At 38.5% G+C, this 18,268-nt stretch overlaps 1 protein-coding gene across 2 annotated transcripts; it reads left to right on the top strand.

Annotated features, from left to right (window-relative positions):
* The first annotated feature begins 294 nt into the window (after positions 1-294).
* Positions 295-18,253, top strand: LOC117263690 (sialin). 2 transcript variants are annotated; one of them, XM_033637287.2, is made up of 11 exons: positions 295-469; positions 5,224-5,377; positions 6,864-7,081; positions 7,874-8,107; positions 8,566-8,740; positions 10,002-10,120; positions 12,066-12,227; positions 12,865-12,997; positions 14,518-14,665; positions 15,097-15,187; positions 16,949-18,253. In XM_033637287.2, the coding sequence occupies exons 2-11, from the start codon at positions 5,293-5,295 to the stop codon at positions 17,114-17,116; spliced, it is 1,533 nt and encodes a 510-aa protein (XP_033493178.2). In that variant the 5' UTR covers positions 295-469; positions 5,224-5,292; the 3' UTR covers positions 17,117-18,253. The 2 variants fall into 2 exon arrangements, with proteins under 2 accessions (XP_033493178.2, XP_078031574.1); XM_078175448.1 differs by having other exon boundaries at positions 297-469; positions 5,221-5,377.
* Positions 18,254-18,268: the final 15 nt, after the last annotated feature.

The raw sequence follows: 18,268 nt of genomic DNA on the forward strand, positions 1-18,268 counted from the left end.
TCTAAAATATACTAGAACCAGCTGTATAAAAGACATGTGCTATAGGTATTTGGAAAAATAAGTACTTCTGAGCGTGAGTGAAAATAACTTTTGATGTTTCATATCTTTATTGTTAGTTCTTTTGAAAACTAACATATGAAGCTCGAGACACAAACCGAGAGAGGAGGGCGGGACAGCCGTTGGTCATGTGCTATGACGTCACACCCGTAGTACGGATTTGTAAAACATACAAGCTAGCTTCACGGGACAGCCTGAAAGGAGGAGCAGCTGCTCCAGTGTTATATAGATCTGCGTTTCCTCAAAGTATCGCTCACATGACTGTTTTCCTCTGGTCGTGAAAACAGCAACACAGCTCATTTGTTGTCTCGCCGGCTGTGTTATAGACACGACATGACCCGGTTTATGTTTTATATTCTTTTACGTTCAAGCTGCCTTAACCACAAATCTCTGGTTTAAAACCCTTCACAAGGTAAGGTGAAAAAATATTCATACATGTTGACGTCAAACAGGCATAAGTTACACAGGTTGTAGCAAGTTAACGAACAAGCTAAGCTACTGTAAACTAGCAAGTTCAGGTTAACTTAAATTCTTTTATGTATTAATGTAATGTAACATTTACAGACCTGTCTAAAAGGTTTTTGTTGTATATCTGTATATGTCTGATATTTGGCACATAACAGAAACTGAGACATTTTCAAATAATGAAGGACTTTCTTGTTTTAAGCTAGCTTAAAATGTACTACTACTACTAATAATTATAGTGTTTGGTATTTCACACAGTATAAGTCGTTGCCCTCGTTATTTCATGTTATTTATCTCATTTATAGAAAAAGACATTGCTCCACTTGAATTTCCACTTGTTTAATTAGTTGTCAATTTACATTTTACATTATTTAGCCATGTACGACAATGCTGTAGTATCCTTTAGCACAGTCAGGAGCTGGTTGACAGAAAATAATCAGCTACATCATTAATAATTTAACTAACCTTACCAAATATCTTCTGGTTAAATCAACTAGAGGCTAAAGAGTACTTATTTGTTTCTGTTTTATGTCATTATAAATTGAATACTGTGCTAACTAACTACTAACTATCTTAAAATCATTTATCAGTGAATTTATTTATTATTTTTTAATGATACATTTTATTTGTTGTCGGAAATAGGTCTCCCCTTATTTATTTAAAGATATTAAGAGATAATGGTCATATAGTGGTTCCCAGTCTAAGGACTACCTCATCGCAAAAAACTGTCATTTACAGAGCCATAATATACTGGAATAGTTTACCTTTCAAAATCCGGCTTATTAAAAATAAATTATTCTTTAAAAAGGACATGCAGAGGCATCTGCTGGCCTGTAGATGAATGTGAAAAATAGAAGGTATGCTCTGTGTGTGTTTACAATATTGTGTGTTTCTACAAGTTGTGCAATTTTTTCTTTGTCTTTTTGACTTTTAAAAAAAATATATATATATTTTCAATATATTGATTATATAGTATTCTACTTTAATGTATGTAGCCTACAGTGTACCCAATTTTGAACTGAAATGACTGAATGTAATTCCTTTTTTTTCAGTCTTTCTTCTTTATTTTCTGTTTAACTTTCATATAAACATAAGCTTTGTATTTTATAATGTAAATTGATGAAATTGTATGTTTTATATGTAATGTAGTGTAATATATTGTATGTAAGGTGTGGACTCCAGGAAGACTAGCTGATTGCCAAGGCATTCAGCTAATGGGGATCCTTAAAATAAACAAAATAAACAAATATCACGGGGTGTCAGTGGCTTAGTGGATAGAGCAGGCGCCCCATGTACAAGGCTGTTGCCACAGGGGCCTGGGCTCGACTCCAGCCTATGGCCATTTCCTGCATGTCACTCCCCTTCTCTCTCCCCCTTCACACTTGTCTGTCCTGTCAATTAAAGGCTAAAAAATGCCCAAAAAATATGTTTAAAAAAAAAAAAGATATCACTGTTAACATTAATTCTTACACTTTGCTCTCACATTGCTTATTTGAAAGTGAGTTTTCAATTTCAGTCCAAACAGGTTTAATAAGAAAAGATGTGTCACAGTATATTTTAATAATATATAACACACATTACATAATACAGTAATTGTTTTAGGGAAAAAAAGAAGTGAATTGGGCTGTTTTTCTGATGATCTCATGATAGGCTCACACACATAGTTGCACAGACACTCACTTGCAGACACAGGTCACATGGTGATGGCAAAAAGTAAATGCTTTGTCAATGGACTGTCATGGATGCAACACAGCACAATGTATCAGGGGTGCACAATGTGTTCATGTGGTCTTTTTGATGATATTGATGTGCCAACACGCATTTCAAAGAAGCTTTTCAAGGATCAACCCATGCAAAACATTTGTAAAAGTAATCGTGCTGCAATAATTAGTCACCTAATTGATAAGTCGAAGGATGGAGATCTAAGTGCAACAGGTCTGATAGTACTAAGTAATATTCTAAGCATTGTGATAGACATTTTTCTCTTTTTTTGTTTGATGTTAGACCCAACAGTTAAATACCATCAGAAGATAAACTGATAATGAAAATAATCATTAGTTGCAGCCCTCAGAAACAAAGACATTGTTGTGGTAAAAACTATTTAAGCCAAACACTGTTCATTTTACACAAACTGCCCACACTTGTGACAAACAGAGCTGGTTGAAAATGGCCAAAGTAGTACATTTATGTCTATTCTGCAGATTCTGTTCTCAATTAAGCGATGCTAATTTGGTCAATAAGATGTTGGGAAAAAGTGACAAATGCTCATCACAAAATTTTGAAGACCCAAATGACGTCTTCAAGTTACACATTTTCGGTGATTGGAGGTCCAGAACTCAAAGATAAGCTATTTAAAATCATATACAAGAGAGATACTTTGCAAATCGGCACGTTCAAAAAGTTAAATTTGATCAATGAGTGATTGAAACATTCAGTCGATTATCAGAATAAAATCAACTTAATTGATTTATTTACTGAATGTTTTTTAAAAGGATTTATTTCCCAAGAAGTATCTTTCTCATTTGTTTTACTTTCTTTTTCACAATTTGACAAATGTTCAGTAAGTGTCAGTGTGTGTGCACGGGAAAGTACAAACTGGAAAAACTGGCTGTGTGAGAAAGCATCTGTGGCTCTTCATTACTGAGTGGCTAGTTTCTAGTGTCAGTGACACTGAGTCAAATAAGGTGTGTATTACAGAAACACATCCTGAAATCTACTTTTAATTGCACTCTTAATGGGACAGTTCACCACTAAATCAAAAGGACATTTTTCCTTTTTTGGGGTGAAATGTCCCTTTAAGGCAGTGTCACTCCAGTGTTTGTCTGGTATGTGCTGACCACCACATTTTTATACAGGTGCTTCAAAGCAAGCATGATCAGGATTAGTTAGGATCAAAGTTTTAGGTGGTTGACACATTCCTCAGACAAAAGAAAGACGTAACCTACTGAGATTGACTGGACAGATTAACTGTAGTGATAATTTCAGGGTCATTCACCATCATTTTAACTGTTTATTGATACCTCAGACCAGCTGCTTCAGAGGACCTTTGTGCCCTTTATGACCTGCTATGTACTCTGATAACACTGTATCTGCTGTCATGAGAAATTATTGACATCTTATGAAACCCAGCTCACCCACCCCAAAACTTTTCAGATCATTCACATCGGGCTACTAACAGGTAGCTTGTGTTTTTCTCAGTTCCTCGATAACAATATTTAGAAGCAGCAACATCACGAGTTGTCACTTTCCTGCCCATCAGAGCTTTCCAGCAGGAAGCGTGACAAGTGAAACTCAGAACAATAACTCAGTTATATTCTAAAACCTCTAACCTTCACAGGCAAATTCACTCTTAATGTTTAGAGTTATATCTCCCTGCATTTTTAGGTCAGCACTGCCACCAAAGCTAATTATATCCATTCTGTTGGAGATGCTGCTGATTGTTCTCATCGTTGATCAACCTGTGAATTGTTTCCTTACTTATTATTTGTTAGAAAATAGTGAAACTATAATCAAGTCAAGATGTCTTTAATTTTTAATTTTTGTGCTTGTGTTTGCCACTGACATGCTCAGGTTGTTATAAGTGTCTGACAGCATTATAGAAAGGATCCTTACAGAATAAGACCTTTTTGTCAAAGAGTAAGAACCTTTTTGTTTAACCAGAAACAGCCTGAAATCTCCTTTCGCAAACCCTCCAGACTCCATTTCAATAAACAGTAGTTTTATCAGCAAAAACATACTTTGTCAATATGTCAACAATACTGGGTCTTAATTAATTTTTACTTATGCTTAGTGGTTATAAAACTAAGAAAATACTTAGTTAGTGTGCTCAGTATGTTGTAGAGGTATGCTGAGTTTCCCAGGCTCTTATCCACACCTCGTCTGGTATTTCCATTCTTATTTGTTGTTCCCAGTGTTGCCTTTAGTTTGGTCATTTTCATTTTTCAAGCTGGTTTCATAAAACCTTTTAAAAACCACCTTGGTGAGCTTGAAAAGAGACGTATGTCAAGATGACAACAGAGGTGGTTTTCTGAGTTCCTGAAAAGTAGACATTTTAATGAAAGAGGGTTTTACCCAACAATGAGCAAACCCAGCCTGTTGTGTTGTACATTACCTTTTCTTGTTCACAGGTTCTAAATCAGTAAAGCGATAAACTCACGCTTCATCGTCATCTTCATCACATGTCCTCCTCACACTGCAGTGCATCCACTCTGAGCGTCTGTGACCCTTGTCAGTTGGCGCAGTGTTGGGGATCAGTACCTACATGTAATCTAACTTCTAGTTTTACTACAGTTTGCACATCATACATATCACATGTGGCCCTCATGTGATACATTTTTTTGCCAAGTATTTTGAACTACTCTATTTAAGTAGCTTTAGTTAACCAAACTAGATTTCTCCAGAAGATAGCTTTGCTGTAGTTAAACTTTCTCCAGTGTGAAGTAATTGATAGCTTTCAAAGCTATTCTTTCAAAGGGGCTTCCTCACTGAGTGGAAGTCTGGCGAAACTCCCAACAATTTGTGAAATCAGGAAGTGTCATTGTGTGTGTTTTTGTATATCAGTGTTATTAAGCTTTTTTATCATAATCTGCTGATGTGTCACTTGACTCGTCTTCTTGTACTAACTTGTCTGTTACATGTTAATGTAACATCCTCTGTTCGTGTTTTTCTGACTTCTGATTTCAACCTTTGTCCATCCAGCAGGTTTCCTGGACACCATGGCTCAGTGACATAATTTCACAGACTTGATATTTCCCGGGTCAGCCGGGTGCCATGCCTTTACCAAATGGCTACTCCATCAACTCAGCCCCTTCGGAGGAGCGCAAGGACAGTGAGCCCCTTATCGAGAATGATGCAGGTGTGTTTATCTTTGTTATTTTAAGATTTTGGATTTGCGTCATGCTAAAACTCTCAAGACAAGTAGTGTCAGCTGTATTTATACTTAAAACTGCAACTGACAGTTATTTTGATGATCCGTTTTATATTTCATGTGGTTTAAAGTGTTTAGTAGAATAGGAGACGGAGCAGAGAAGGGATTTCTGGTCACTTGCTTTCTAGCAACACTTGTAGTATAAAAACTTTACTGTCAGATCAGCGTGTTTCAGCTTGTGACCAGTGACCCATTTAAGACCACAAGCTGGAAAAAGTTGGTCCAACAATAAAGTTGCTCTTTAAAGTTGATTTTTAAAAGAGTAGTTAATTGGGTCTCTGCTCACAAGATGCTTACTTAAGACAAAATTAGGTTATTATATAAAATGTTCCTTTTTAATATAATTACCAATTCTGCCTTTTAGTAACATTTCATTTGCGTCTTTTAGTAATATTTTAAATGTAACTGGAGAGGAGTTGGCATTACACAATAGCTCCTCAGCTCCTCAGAGGCTTTTTAAATTATGTTATGTTATTTACTAATTAACCCAATCTAATGCAATTACCTCTTGTGCTGTTAAACAAAAGGGTGATCACCTATCTGGAAACTTTGCTGAATATGTAGAGTAAATAGAGTAAGAGGAGTAGAGTGAGAGTGGATATCAGTTTAACACTGATGGTTGATCAAGTAGAATTAATTTTGTTATTAGTAAAGCAATCTGAAATAAGTTAATTAAAATAATTCATTTTAAAAATTGCATTAGTTTAGTGTCCTTATCTTCGGAAACGTGTTTCTGCATGACATCAGCTTTTCATCAGCATTTTTTCTGATTTGAGACACTGTTTCTGTAATTAAATGTCCTTTTGATTAATTTATTTAGCTGAAGAAGAAGTAGTTGTTTAAAAAAGTGTGTAAGATTTACGGTGATGTAGTGGCATCCAGTGGTGAGGATTGCAGATTGCAACTAGCTGAAGCTTCTCCCAGTTAGAATTCCTTCAGTGTGATTTAAACTGGTACAAACACTTAATAAAGCAGTGTAATGGCAAAATATCTGTGTTTTTCCAATGCTGCTTGTAGCAGAGGGGATTTTAACTATGGTGGCTGACATGAAAATGCAAATGACCCTGTTTAGAGCTCATTTGGTTCATCCATTCTGAGCTACTGCAGAAACATTGCAGTGCAACATAGCATCTTCTCATCATCTCCGTAGACGAGGACCCGCTCCCTAGTATGTAGATATAAATGGCTCATTCTGAAGTTATAAAAACACAACAATTCTTATTTTCAGGTGATTATACACTAAAGAATACATACTTGTTATATTATATACCATTTCTGCCAACGTATCCCCTTAATCCTACACACTGGACCTTTAATTCTGATGTTAATCTGAAACATTTGAAATGATATTCACAATGACTCCATGCTCTCAATCCAGACTGCATGTTAAAATCATTGTATTCTATGTGAACAGTTCCTCCTGTGTGCTGCTCGGCTCGCCTCAACCTGGCCTTCCTGATGTTCTTGGGGTTCTCCATGGTCTACGGTCTTCGTGTCAACCTGAGTGTTGCCATGGTAGCCATGGTGAATACCACTGATTCCAAACCAGCCCAGAACAGCTCCATCACCTCTGCCTGTCCCCTGCCAACAGGGACGGAAAACACCAGTGACACTTTACTACAACCTGAGGGGGTAACGTACTTAAAGAATAATCTTAAACATGTTACAACTTGTGTGTAGTTTGGAATGAAACACTTTTGATAGGGCACCTGCTATAAGATAACATGCAGTACGTAGATTTGTGTCTTTAAATTAAGTAAGTCTAAGGGTGTTTTCACACTTGGTCCTTTTTAAAGGAACCAAACTCAGTACTCTTAAAGTGGACCAAAAAGTGGACAGACAGAAAGGGGACTCAGTTCTTCTTGCATTCACATTGTCAGTTCATTTGAAAGAGGACTCAGTTCTCTCTCTGGTCCACTTCAGCTCTGATTGGTCCTCTTTCTGTTCACACTGTAGCCTATGTATAATTTATACTGATATAGTTTTGTTTTTACTTTGACTTGGCACTGCAGTGCGGTTATGAACTTCAAATTGGAGGAAAACCTTAACGTTTCACATTCCATCTCAGGCCCTTTGCTGCATGTCATCCCCTCTCTTACCTCCCATTTCATGCTAGACTTTACTATCTAATAAAGGCAAAAGTGCTAAAAATTACTGGTTTGACTGGAAAATTCCAGTCCAGATTTTTCCTTATATGAATGTTGCCTGAGACAGATCTCAATCCTATCTGCTTTCACCCTATTTACTAGGGATGCACCAATTTATCGGCAGAATATTGGTATCGGCCCAGAATCTCACAGTGGGTGCATCCCTGCTATTTACACATTTGTGATGAAGACAGACTGTATACAACCTCTATTGCCTTCGCTAAGTGGTGAAAACTGTTACCATAAACACTTCCCACTCTCTGTCCTCTTGTCCCAGGTCCCCCAGTATCCTTGGGACTCGGAGACTCAGGGCTGGCTGCTGGGAGCCTTCTTCTTCGGCTACCTGTGCACACAGATCCCGGGGGGCTACCTGTCCGGTCACTACGGGGGGACCATCTTCCTGGGTTTGGGTGTGCTGGGCACCGCGGTCCTCACGCTGCTCACCCCTCTGGCTGCCCAGATGGGGTCGTATTGGCTGTTTGCACTGCGAGCGTTGGAGGGCTTTGGAGAGGTAAGACTGTGTTGAGCAGGACACAGGAGGCTGCTGTGTGTACAGTCAGTTTCACGACTTAGTACTTCTAGTTGACAATTAAGGACCTTTTAAGGATGAATTTAACAACAATAATGGAGTAGTAGACATTCATTTGCTGATACATCTAGCGGATATTGTTTTTCAGTAAAATTGACTGGTCTGCATGCTCCACATGTTATCATAAGTGTGCTCTGCAATGTGGGACTTGCACAGGTCTGGTCTTGATCCTGACTTGGTCTCAGCCCCTCAAGTCTTGGTCTTGTCTCAGTCTTGATACACTCTGGTCTTGGTCATAACTTGGTCTTGGTTTAGGTGGTCTTGACTGCAGCACTGCAACACATCCACATTATTTATTAATAAGAACAGCGATTGCGTCTTGCTGTTTGCCACACTTGTCTCACTCTCATCTCACTGCGTGTCTCTCCATGTTTCTTCAGGGTGTGACGTTCCCAGCCATGATGTCCATGTGGGCTCGGTGGGCTCCTCCTCTGGAGCGCTCTCGCCTTATGTCCCTGTCGGGATCTGGGAGCAGCTTTGGGGCCTTTGTGGCTCTGCCGCTCACCGGCTACATCTGCCAAACCTTAGGGTGGCCTGCTGTCTTCTACATCTGTGGTGAGGGAGGGAAACACCCAAGTACAATCACATATTCACATATAAAGCATGACATACCTCAGTCTCTCACAGGAAAGATGCCAGGGTGGTAGATGCTGCACAACAATAAGAAACTTAAATTTGCAGAACATAAATTCCCTCTCTGATATAAATGAATAATGTGAAAGAAGTTAAATGTGATTAAATAATAGTTGCTGCTGAATGAGACACAAAGAAAACAGTTGCAGTAATTCGGAGAATACTAAGGCCACACAAAAACAGTGGTGGAAGAGGGACTTTACTTCAGTTTCAAGTAGTTTACTGTTGCATGTAGGGGTAGGGTAAAAAAATGTATTCGTAGATGCATCGCAATGTGGATGCAGATGATTCTGCATCGATTTACAAATGTCAATGAATGTAAATATTTGTTCATAACATAATGTTGAAGGAACAAAAGAGGCGGAACTTTACTGCAAAGACAGTCTGCAGCGTGGACAAGCTAAAGTTACTAATTTATTGTCACAAAAGTCAGCTTTTGCAAGCTTGTTTTAAGGTAATGTCTGGCTGACCAACACACTTTGCAGCATTAACCAGAAGAAAATGACTCTCTGCTCAATCTGTTTTACCTTAAAAAACCCGTGCCTGGCCTGCTTAGTGTCTCTAACAAAGAAAGAGGCTGCTCACAGCTCCTCTGCTGGCATAATGTAAATAACAACACAGCGGCTGAGGCAGAGCAGTCCCCCTCCCCCTCATGTTATTCTTATACACACAGGAGACTGTAAGGTGCTTTCAGATTAATCCATTAATTCATTAATGCAGTTAACTTATTAAAATAAAAAGGATGCATACCAAATATTATTAAATAAAAGGTGAATTGCATACTGTTTCAGGGGAAATATTACAGTAGGCTGTGCAAACACTGGACCCTACGTAGGCGTGTGTACATCGTTACCCTCTTGTTATCAAATCATGAGGTGCCTGGAGATTCCCACCCCTAGTTGCATGACATGAACAATTTAAGGTTTTTATCTTACTTTACCTACCTTATATTATAGCTTTATTTCTGTTTGCATTCTGACAGGAATAAAATTACTTTTATGCTGACTGGGTTTTTAAAATAATGTAAACTTCTTGATGCAAGATACATTTGGAGCAGTTTGATTTCATTATCGCATCAGGCATTCACTTTTAACCCTGAATACCACACCTTTCCTTTAATTGTTCACTTTCATATACAATAAAAGCTTCTCTCTGTCGGTCTGTCTGTCTGTCTGTCTTTCAGGGGGTGCTGGTTGCCTCTGGGCCGTCTTTTGGTTTATTTTTGTATCCGATGACCCTCGTACTCATCGTCAAATCAGCAAAGAGGAGAGAGATTACATCATAAACTCCATCGGACCTCAGGTGCACATTAAACATTAACCATCACCTAATTTACAGTGACGTGCATTGTTGTATTGCAGCTCCTCTTTATTGACAAGATAAAGAAATGATTAATATAAATACATTACACAGCAAATTATTATTCTAAGTCCACTCCTACAGTTTCCCTGTATCACCGGTTTGTATGGAAGCTGCCAAGAAGGTGATTTATACAGCTGTTTTTTAGCCAAACTGTATGTCAGAAAGGGAGTTTTACAAGTATTGAAACTGACGCCGCATTTTATTAGCAGTTCCTCTTCCCCTCATTCATTTACAGCCCTTCATATTACTTAACAGCTTACGTAGCACAAAAGCCACTGAGGAAGCAGAAGGAGAGTGGGTGGGGGAGGTGCCAGGATTGAAATTGAATGCATTTGCCCTTATTTCAGCCCAGTGACCATGGATCAACCACCAGCTGAAGCCTTAGCACTTTACTGCATTTTACTAATCATCAGATATACCTGCAGACACGATTATTTCTATGAGGCGAAGGTGTCTTCTGTTGATAGTTGTAATACTTTGGCAAGCAGACGGTAATTTCTGTTTGTGAGCCATATCACTAACATATCAATAATAATAACTATTTTTGCTACTGGTTTATGATACTGGTTTCCATGCATTTACATAATGTTGGGGATAAAGAAATCACACAAGCTGAATAGTACGACAATCTAAGTAAATAATAACTGCAATTAGTTATATTACAGTTTTTTTTATAAAATATCAAGCTATCATTGAGACTGACCTAAGAAACTTCGATAGACGATAGAAAGACGATAAACAGATGCCTGCCATATGATATTGCTCTATTTTATATCAGCTGACATCCATTTGAGCTCACCCAAGAATTTCTGTCAGGCTGAGTGCACCCACAGAGCACCTGAGAAGACACCAGCCCTTAATTCCTAGCAGTGTCTGCTGTAACCCTCCACCATCACAGCTCCAGTTACATTACACATGTGTCATACCCCATAGCTCTCATGGAGCCTTGATCAAATGCAGAACTGCAATGGATTGTGGGTAGTATACGCCTCTGGAGTGACCACTGTGTTGATCTCACTGTGTTCACTTCAGTTTTTCAAACAAATGAAACAACACTTATCATGGCAGCGGGGATTTCCCTTGAGGGCAGGTGCCAAGGGGAAGTAAACAAGGACATGTTGGACGAGAACTGAAACACAGCCAGTGTTATCCCTCACACCTTGACTCCATTTTGGAGATTTTTCTGCTTTCATTGAAAAGCTGTTCTTAAATAACTCCTCAAACGTCCTGTTTTCCATAATGTTCCCTTATTTTCTTACTTTCTCTTCCCCTCAGCTGTCCTTTTGTTGTTTAGCTGTCTTGATGCCAACAAGTCAATATGCCTTTAAATGGGAACATCTGACAGAATTGCCTTTTCTTTCTTAAAGGTATTCTGTGCATGAAATATTGGCTGCTGTTTGTAAACAGTATCGCCAGGGGAAGTGAAAGCCAACCCCATGTTTGCTATATTTGTCATTTTTCTGCACAGTTTTGGGATTTTCATAGCTTTCTCTTGAATGCGTGCTGCTCATGGCCTAACACCTGGTCGGTTACCTTTATATAAAGTCCGATCTCACCTGCATGCAGTGCCCACGAGTGTCCTGAACACAGCTAAATAAGTAGAAAATAAGAAAACACAGGCAGAGGGCAGAGTCTCTGCAAATAAATATGCCACCACACTTCTAGTGGGTCATTAATGATAATTGAGAGGGATTATTTCTCTGTGTGAGACTGTAAATTGTTTTCTTTTAGGAAAATCCTGCATAATATACCTTTATATCCTCCCTCTTTCTAATACCTGATCTTGTTTACTGTTTCATAATTTCAGTGATGAAAAGGATTTATTAGGGGTGTTTTTCGTTATATATGTGTAGTGTTTTCTCAAGATTTTGTCATCTATCTGCAGGGTACAGGTCATGGCTGGTCCGTGCCCCTTCTATCCATGCTGCTGTCGGTTCCTCTGTGGGCCATCATCATCACCCAGATGTGTTCAAACTGGTCCTACTACACCCTGCTCACCTCCCTGCCTACCTACATGAACGTCATCATGCACTTTGACCTTAAATCAGTGAGGTTTTGATTTATTTGTTCCTCCATTTCATGTTAAAAAATGATGATAATCAGTAATCATACATAATGATAGAAAATAAATGATAATTATAATTGATGTACATCTCCATACTTTATGATAAAGGCAAAAAATCCTAAAAAAAAAAAAAAATCTAAAAAAACAGCAACATACATGAAGGTGTTTAAAAGCGGCATCACAAAGTCATTATTCTGTTATTAAATGATGCTAGCTGTTTTATGTCACTCAACCCAGTTTAAAACAGACCTGGAACAAAATTTCTACTAAGTAATTATATTTTAATTTGCTTTTCACATATGACTTTTTGAGTCTTAGAGGTGCTGATAGGCAGTTTTTTTATACAGAGCCAGGCTAGCTGTTAACCCCTGTTTCCAGTCTTTATGCTAAGCTAAGCTAACTAGCTGCTGTTTCGTATTTACTGTACAGACATGAGAGAGGCATCAATCTTCTCATCTAGGTCTTGAGAAGGACATTAAGCATGTCAAACATTAGTCTTTACCAAGATGTCATGACAGGGCATTATAATATACTTACTTAGATATCATTTAAAACTGGATGAAGACGAGCAACATGTATTTACTAAATCCTTTGAATACAACTCTCTCTCTCTGTCCAGAATGGTTTCCTCTCCGCTCTGCCGTACCTCGGCGGCTGGTTGTTCTCAACACTGTCAGGTGTCGTAGCTGACCGTCTCCTCGAGAGGAGGGTGTTCAGCGTCACTGTCGTACGCAAGCTCTTCACAGTTGCAGGTAAAAACAACTTTTCCCCTCAGAGCCATTTTGTTTATATCTCTTCCGTACACCTGTGCTGCATGTGTCAGGCTGAGTGTCACAAGGCAATGGATACAGGTATGGAGGAAGTTAAGGACTCCGAGAAGTTGTTTACACCTGACAGTTTGACTTCATTTTCAGCCTGTTTTCTGCTTATGACATTATCTTTTTTGGCTCTGGCACAACGTGTGCACCTCCACTTCTGATGAACTGTGCAGATTTGTGTCCCTTTTTATTGAAACCCACACTGATCACTTAATATGGATATGAAAACACTTAAAGGTGCATTCATTCATTTTTTTTCCCCTAACAACTTATCCTGTTAGGGGTCGCGGGGTTGCTGGAGCTTATCCCAGCTGACATTGGGCGAGAGGCAGGGTACACCCTGGACAGGTCGCCAGACTATTGCAGGGCTAACATATAGAGACAAACAACCATTCATGCTCATATTCACACCTACGGCCAATTTAGAATCACAAATTAACCTGACGTGCATGTCTTAAGATTGTGGGAGGAAGCTGGAGAACCTGGAGAAAACCCACGCTGACAAAGGGAGAACATGCAAACTCTGCACAGGGGGGCTCCACCGCCCCAGGTTCGAACCCTCCACTGCAGGTTCTAACAAGGGGTTTAAAAGTCCCTGTGAAGCCCGTAGTCAACCTTTCATTTAAGATGTAATAGCGTGCTGCAGGGATGATGTTTTTTCTGTAGTCAACATGGAAGATAGCATAACCCTGGTTCCCTTGACAAAATAAATTTTTCCACTGGCTTTTCGATTATTGCAGAAAATAAGCTCTGTGGCAAGCAAACGTTTATGATTCTTACAGGTTTTGTTCAGCAAGATAATCTTCACAAATGAACACTAGTTTTCGGATTATTTGAAGAATTCATGTAATTGCTAGAAGTAATAAGCAAACATTAGGCTATAATTGAACTACACCATGGTTACATGACTTTACATCAACACCATAATGAGGCTGTAAAGCTGTGTTTGGTGTGATGACATTCTGTAGACTCATTGCTAACTCATTTCCGGGAATTAGGACTAATTCCTGGCATACTTAATATGTTGGAGTGAGGAGGCAAAACAATGAAAACACATTACTGTCCAAATACACATGTACAGACTGTACTGTAGAATATGGAAATATTTACTTTTTTACTCAAATACAAGAATGTAGGTACTTTTGAATAGTTAGGTTTAAGCTTTATTGTCATTAAATAAGACAGGATTGCACTATGAAATACAGTCATTGCCCCTTTCACACTTCAAAGACAATGATTTCAAATAGAGTAATGCTGCCCTCATCCGGTTTAGATTAAGTATTGAAAGATGACACAAATACCCAGATATACACCCACTGACCAACCTGTTATATGTTTCACCCATTTTCACAAGTTAATACCTAAAAACACAAAGAGAACCAGTAATACCAGTGATGGTTTCTCAAAGTGCACTGCTATTTCCTTCTTTTTTAACATCGTCCTCCTCTCTGCAGGTCTGTTGCCACCCTCAGCTCTCCTCGTGGGTGTGAGTTACGCTGGCTGCAGCCACATCCTCACTGTCACCCTCCTCACACTCTCCAGCACCCTAGGAGGGATCACTGCCTCTGGAGTCTATATGAACCAAATAGACATTGCTCCGCGGTGGGTGTAATCAACCACACTCCTTCACCCTAATCATAAATTCAGTCATTTTTTAGGCTTAGGGCTAAGGTTGAATGTGGCCATTTCAGTTTCTTCAGAAGGCGAGCATGACATCTTCAAATTTTCAAAACCCCAAATTATTCAGTTTACAAAGATATAAAACAGAGAAAAACATCAAATTGAGACCTAAAACCAGAGGTTGTTTTTTGCTTTATTTGTTGAGATAACTAATTATCAGAATTTATTTCCTGTTGATCAACCGATCGTTTCAGTCCTGATGAAAACTTAGATGTATTAATAACCTAATGATGCTGTTCCTTCTGACTCAAATGTTCATGTGTTATCCACTAAATTAAATGTAGCAACTGTATTCTGACTTCATAGAAAGTAGTACATTTTAGGCTGATAACTTCTCGCTCTCTCTCCTTCAGGTACGCTGGATTTCTTTTGGGAATCACTAACACATTTGGGACCATTCCTGGAGTCTTGGCACCCATAGCTACGGGATACTTTACTGAAGATGTAAGTCAGTGGGGACTTCACTGAGGATTTGTCTGGTCTGTGTGTGTGTGTGTGTGTGTGTGTGTGTGTGTGTGTGTGTGTGAAATATACTATTTTGTTTTTATGTTTTTACTTAAAGGTATAGTGTTTTTCAGCACTATGTCTCTTAAGCTTCGTTTCCGGCCAACCAGTCCAGTTTAGTTCAGTTTGTTACACTTGAGAGGCTATTTTTCCGTTTCCATTGTGAAAAGTTTTGGAGGGTACCAATAGACACGTCCCCATTTTTGGTCACCCAAGGCCAGAGGGAGCCCATGAAATGGTCTATGGTTGACCCTTAATTGAGATCAAGTACAACAATTTATTACTGACTTAAAGTATTTACATGATAAATAAATTAAATTTTATAATTAAAACACATTTCTGATACTCCAGCCCCCCACAGGTATTGTGAAATGGTACAGTCCAGCTGACATGGGTCAGGTACACGTTGCGCAGAACTCACAAGAGCCACTTATGTAAATACGTGAGGCGGACTCCTGCCTGATTAGCTGAGTCAGGATGTCTCACCAAAAGTCAGGAAGTCCTGAAGGAAAAGTCAGGGTGCAGAAGGAACAGGAAAGTGAAAGGAGCAGAGAGGTGATGGATAAATGTCTGACAAAATAGAACGTGAAGAAGATCCAAGTGTGACAGGTGACGCTGAAGGTGAGAGGTGAGGCACACTAATTTGAAATAAAAACTGCTGTTTCGGGCTCAGTTTAAAAGCTATGGTGAAAACACGGGTATCATATTAAACAAGAGGATCTAAGGCATCCATTGGTACCAACCATGTTATTGTATCTTGTCGAAAAGGGGCCCTAATGATGCTCCAAAGTTAAGCTAAATTTTGACGAGGGAAAAAGGAACATTGCCTTTTATAAAAATGGTGTAGCCTATTTAAACATTTCTGCATACAGTGGTCCCTAAACAGTCTTGAAATTGCAAAACTTGGGTTTGACTGGAAATAGCTGAGCCACATACTTTTTACACTATTTCAGCTCTGCACACATTTTGAGCAATATTTAATTACAGTAGCCCCAAGATAGAATGAATAAATGAAGAAAAAATATATTTGTTCACCAGTCATTTGATCTTTCGATTTAATACCTTGTAGTAATTTCCTCAATCAATGTTTTATTTTACTTTTCTATAATCATTCATTGGAGGGCATTTTTTGGCCCAGGGCACATATTTGACTACCTCTGCTTTTCAAAACAAGAAAGCAAGGTCTTAACAATAGGTACAAGTAGATACAGAATACACGTGTAAATATGATTAATGGGATTATATTTGCAGGTAGTATAAATATGTACAGGGGTGTGGATGAGGGGCTACTTTTTTAAAAATGTTGTCCCTCCACCCATCTTTCCTCATGGCTGGCCTGGTTAGGGCACTCAGTTGATTTATAGAAAAACCCTTCGTAGTATACCTTTAAGTAAAAGATTTGAATACTTCCTCCACCACTGGTAATTTATCTTATCTCTTAATTTCTCTTCTAATTTTTCCCAGTCTTTCAAATGAGGAGGGATTTGGAAAACAACTCTAAACAAAAGATTCTACAAACAGTCCTCTTTCATCAATTAAATTAGCTTCTCTCACCAGAAACTGTCTCTTGTTATTGGCTTTCTCCGACCCTCATATGCAGACACATTTAAAAAGTTATAGTTACAGACGGCACACAACACATGCTGTACATGACGAGTCACTGAAGTAATACACCGCCTCTTCTTCTTCTTTGGTTGTCAGCACACCCTGGCAGGCTGGAGGAAGGTGTTCTGGGTGGCAGCTGGGATTAATGCCTGTGGCGCTCTCGTCTTCACCTTATTTGGCAGCGGGAAGATCCAGCCGTGGGCCCTCACTGAGGAGGAGAGAGCAGAAGCTGAGAAACATAGGAGCAGGTCCATCTCCACATAAAACATACATAGGCAGACAAATACATCAGACAAACAAACAAAGATGGCAAAGACACCACAAACTGATGCATAGATTATAGAAATATATGCAGTACTCACACTTAACAGTTGTGTGAAGAATGTGAGAGGTGTACCTCCATTATTATCAGCCAAGCATAGCGTAACATTCATATCAGTGGACCAGGATAGTTTGATCAAGAATAATTTAAAAGTTTTGGTTTATGTAGAGTTTTAATTAATAATATTTTAAAGTTTGCACACAGGTGAGCATTTTAACTTATTGTACAATAATTCCAGCAAAAAGATTAAACATTACTGAGATGTTTTAAACATCGAAATCTTGATTTAGGCACATTTTCAGAGTAGGTTTTCTAAAGGAACAAAATAACCTCAGCTGGATATTCACTGTCTTTACCAGTCAGCATGCTCTGTTTGCTGTCGTAGAAGGTCACAAAAACAGTATTTCGATTACAATTCTTTGTATTAGACTTATTTTTACATTATAACCAGTGATTAGTGCATTACATGGACTACACAACAGCTCAGGTTAGACCAAAACAAATCAATTTGTATGATCTCTTTTTGTATGTTTTTATGTTTTTCTTGAACTGTGAACAAGATGGGAAGTATGTTTGTATGTATGAACCAAGCGTAGGATTTTTGAAGTGTTATTAACCACCTGAACATTGGCTGCTTTACTTAGATTTGTGTCTGTTTTCTGACCACCTGTGGACTGTCCAGCTGGACCAAAATAAGGAAGCACTTTTCTCATACAAAAATACACCAAAAGCCTTACATTTGATGACAGTTTTTTTCTGAAATCAGCTTTCCAGATGTTTTTTATTCACTTCCATGGATTTTAATATTTTTTAAGTGCCATGAGCCATGAGAACTATTTGGATTTGCAGTGGTTTTAATCTAACATCATCTCTTCAACTACAGTAATTATTATTTTATAGAAAGCAGAAGTGCATTGTGATTGTAAAGCAATGATGTTTTAAAATTGATGCAATAACTCATTTGCAGTGAAAATGTGTGAGGTTGTTAAAAATATGTTAAATGTGTTTTACCTAATGTTTTTTCATGAAAACAATCAAGTTTGTTTTATTAAGAAAAAAACTAAAATCTGTGGCATCTACTTGGAGTCTCTCTC

The sequence above is a fragment of the Epinephelus lanceolatus genome, chromosome 16 (genome assembly GCF_041903045.1).
Source record: "Epinephelus lanceolatus isolate andai-2023 chromosome 16, ASM4190304v1, whole genome shotgun sequence".
NCBI classification, from domain to species: Eukaryota; Metazoa; Chordata; class Actinopteri; order Perciformes; family Serranidae; genus Epinephelus; species Epinephelus lanceolatus.

Excerpts from the sequence above, each read along its gene's own strand:
- LOC117263690 (XM_033637287.2), top strand. The coding sequence starts at position 5,293 with ATGCCTTTACCAAATGGCTACTCCATCAACTCAGCCCCTTCGGAGGAG. Across the intron at positions 5,378-6,863 it reads CCTTATCGAGAATGATGCAG|TTCCTCCTGTGTGCTGCTCG; the intron begins GTGTGTTTATCT and ends CTATGTGAACAG. Across the intron at positions 12,998-14,517 it reads CAAGCTCTTCACAGTTGCAG|GTCTGTTGCCACCCTCAGCT; the intron begins GTAAAAACAACT and ends TCCTCTCTGCAG.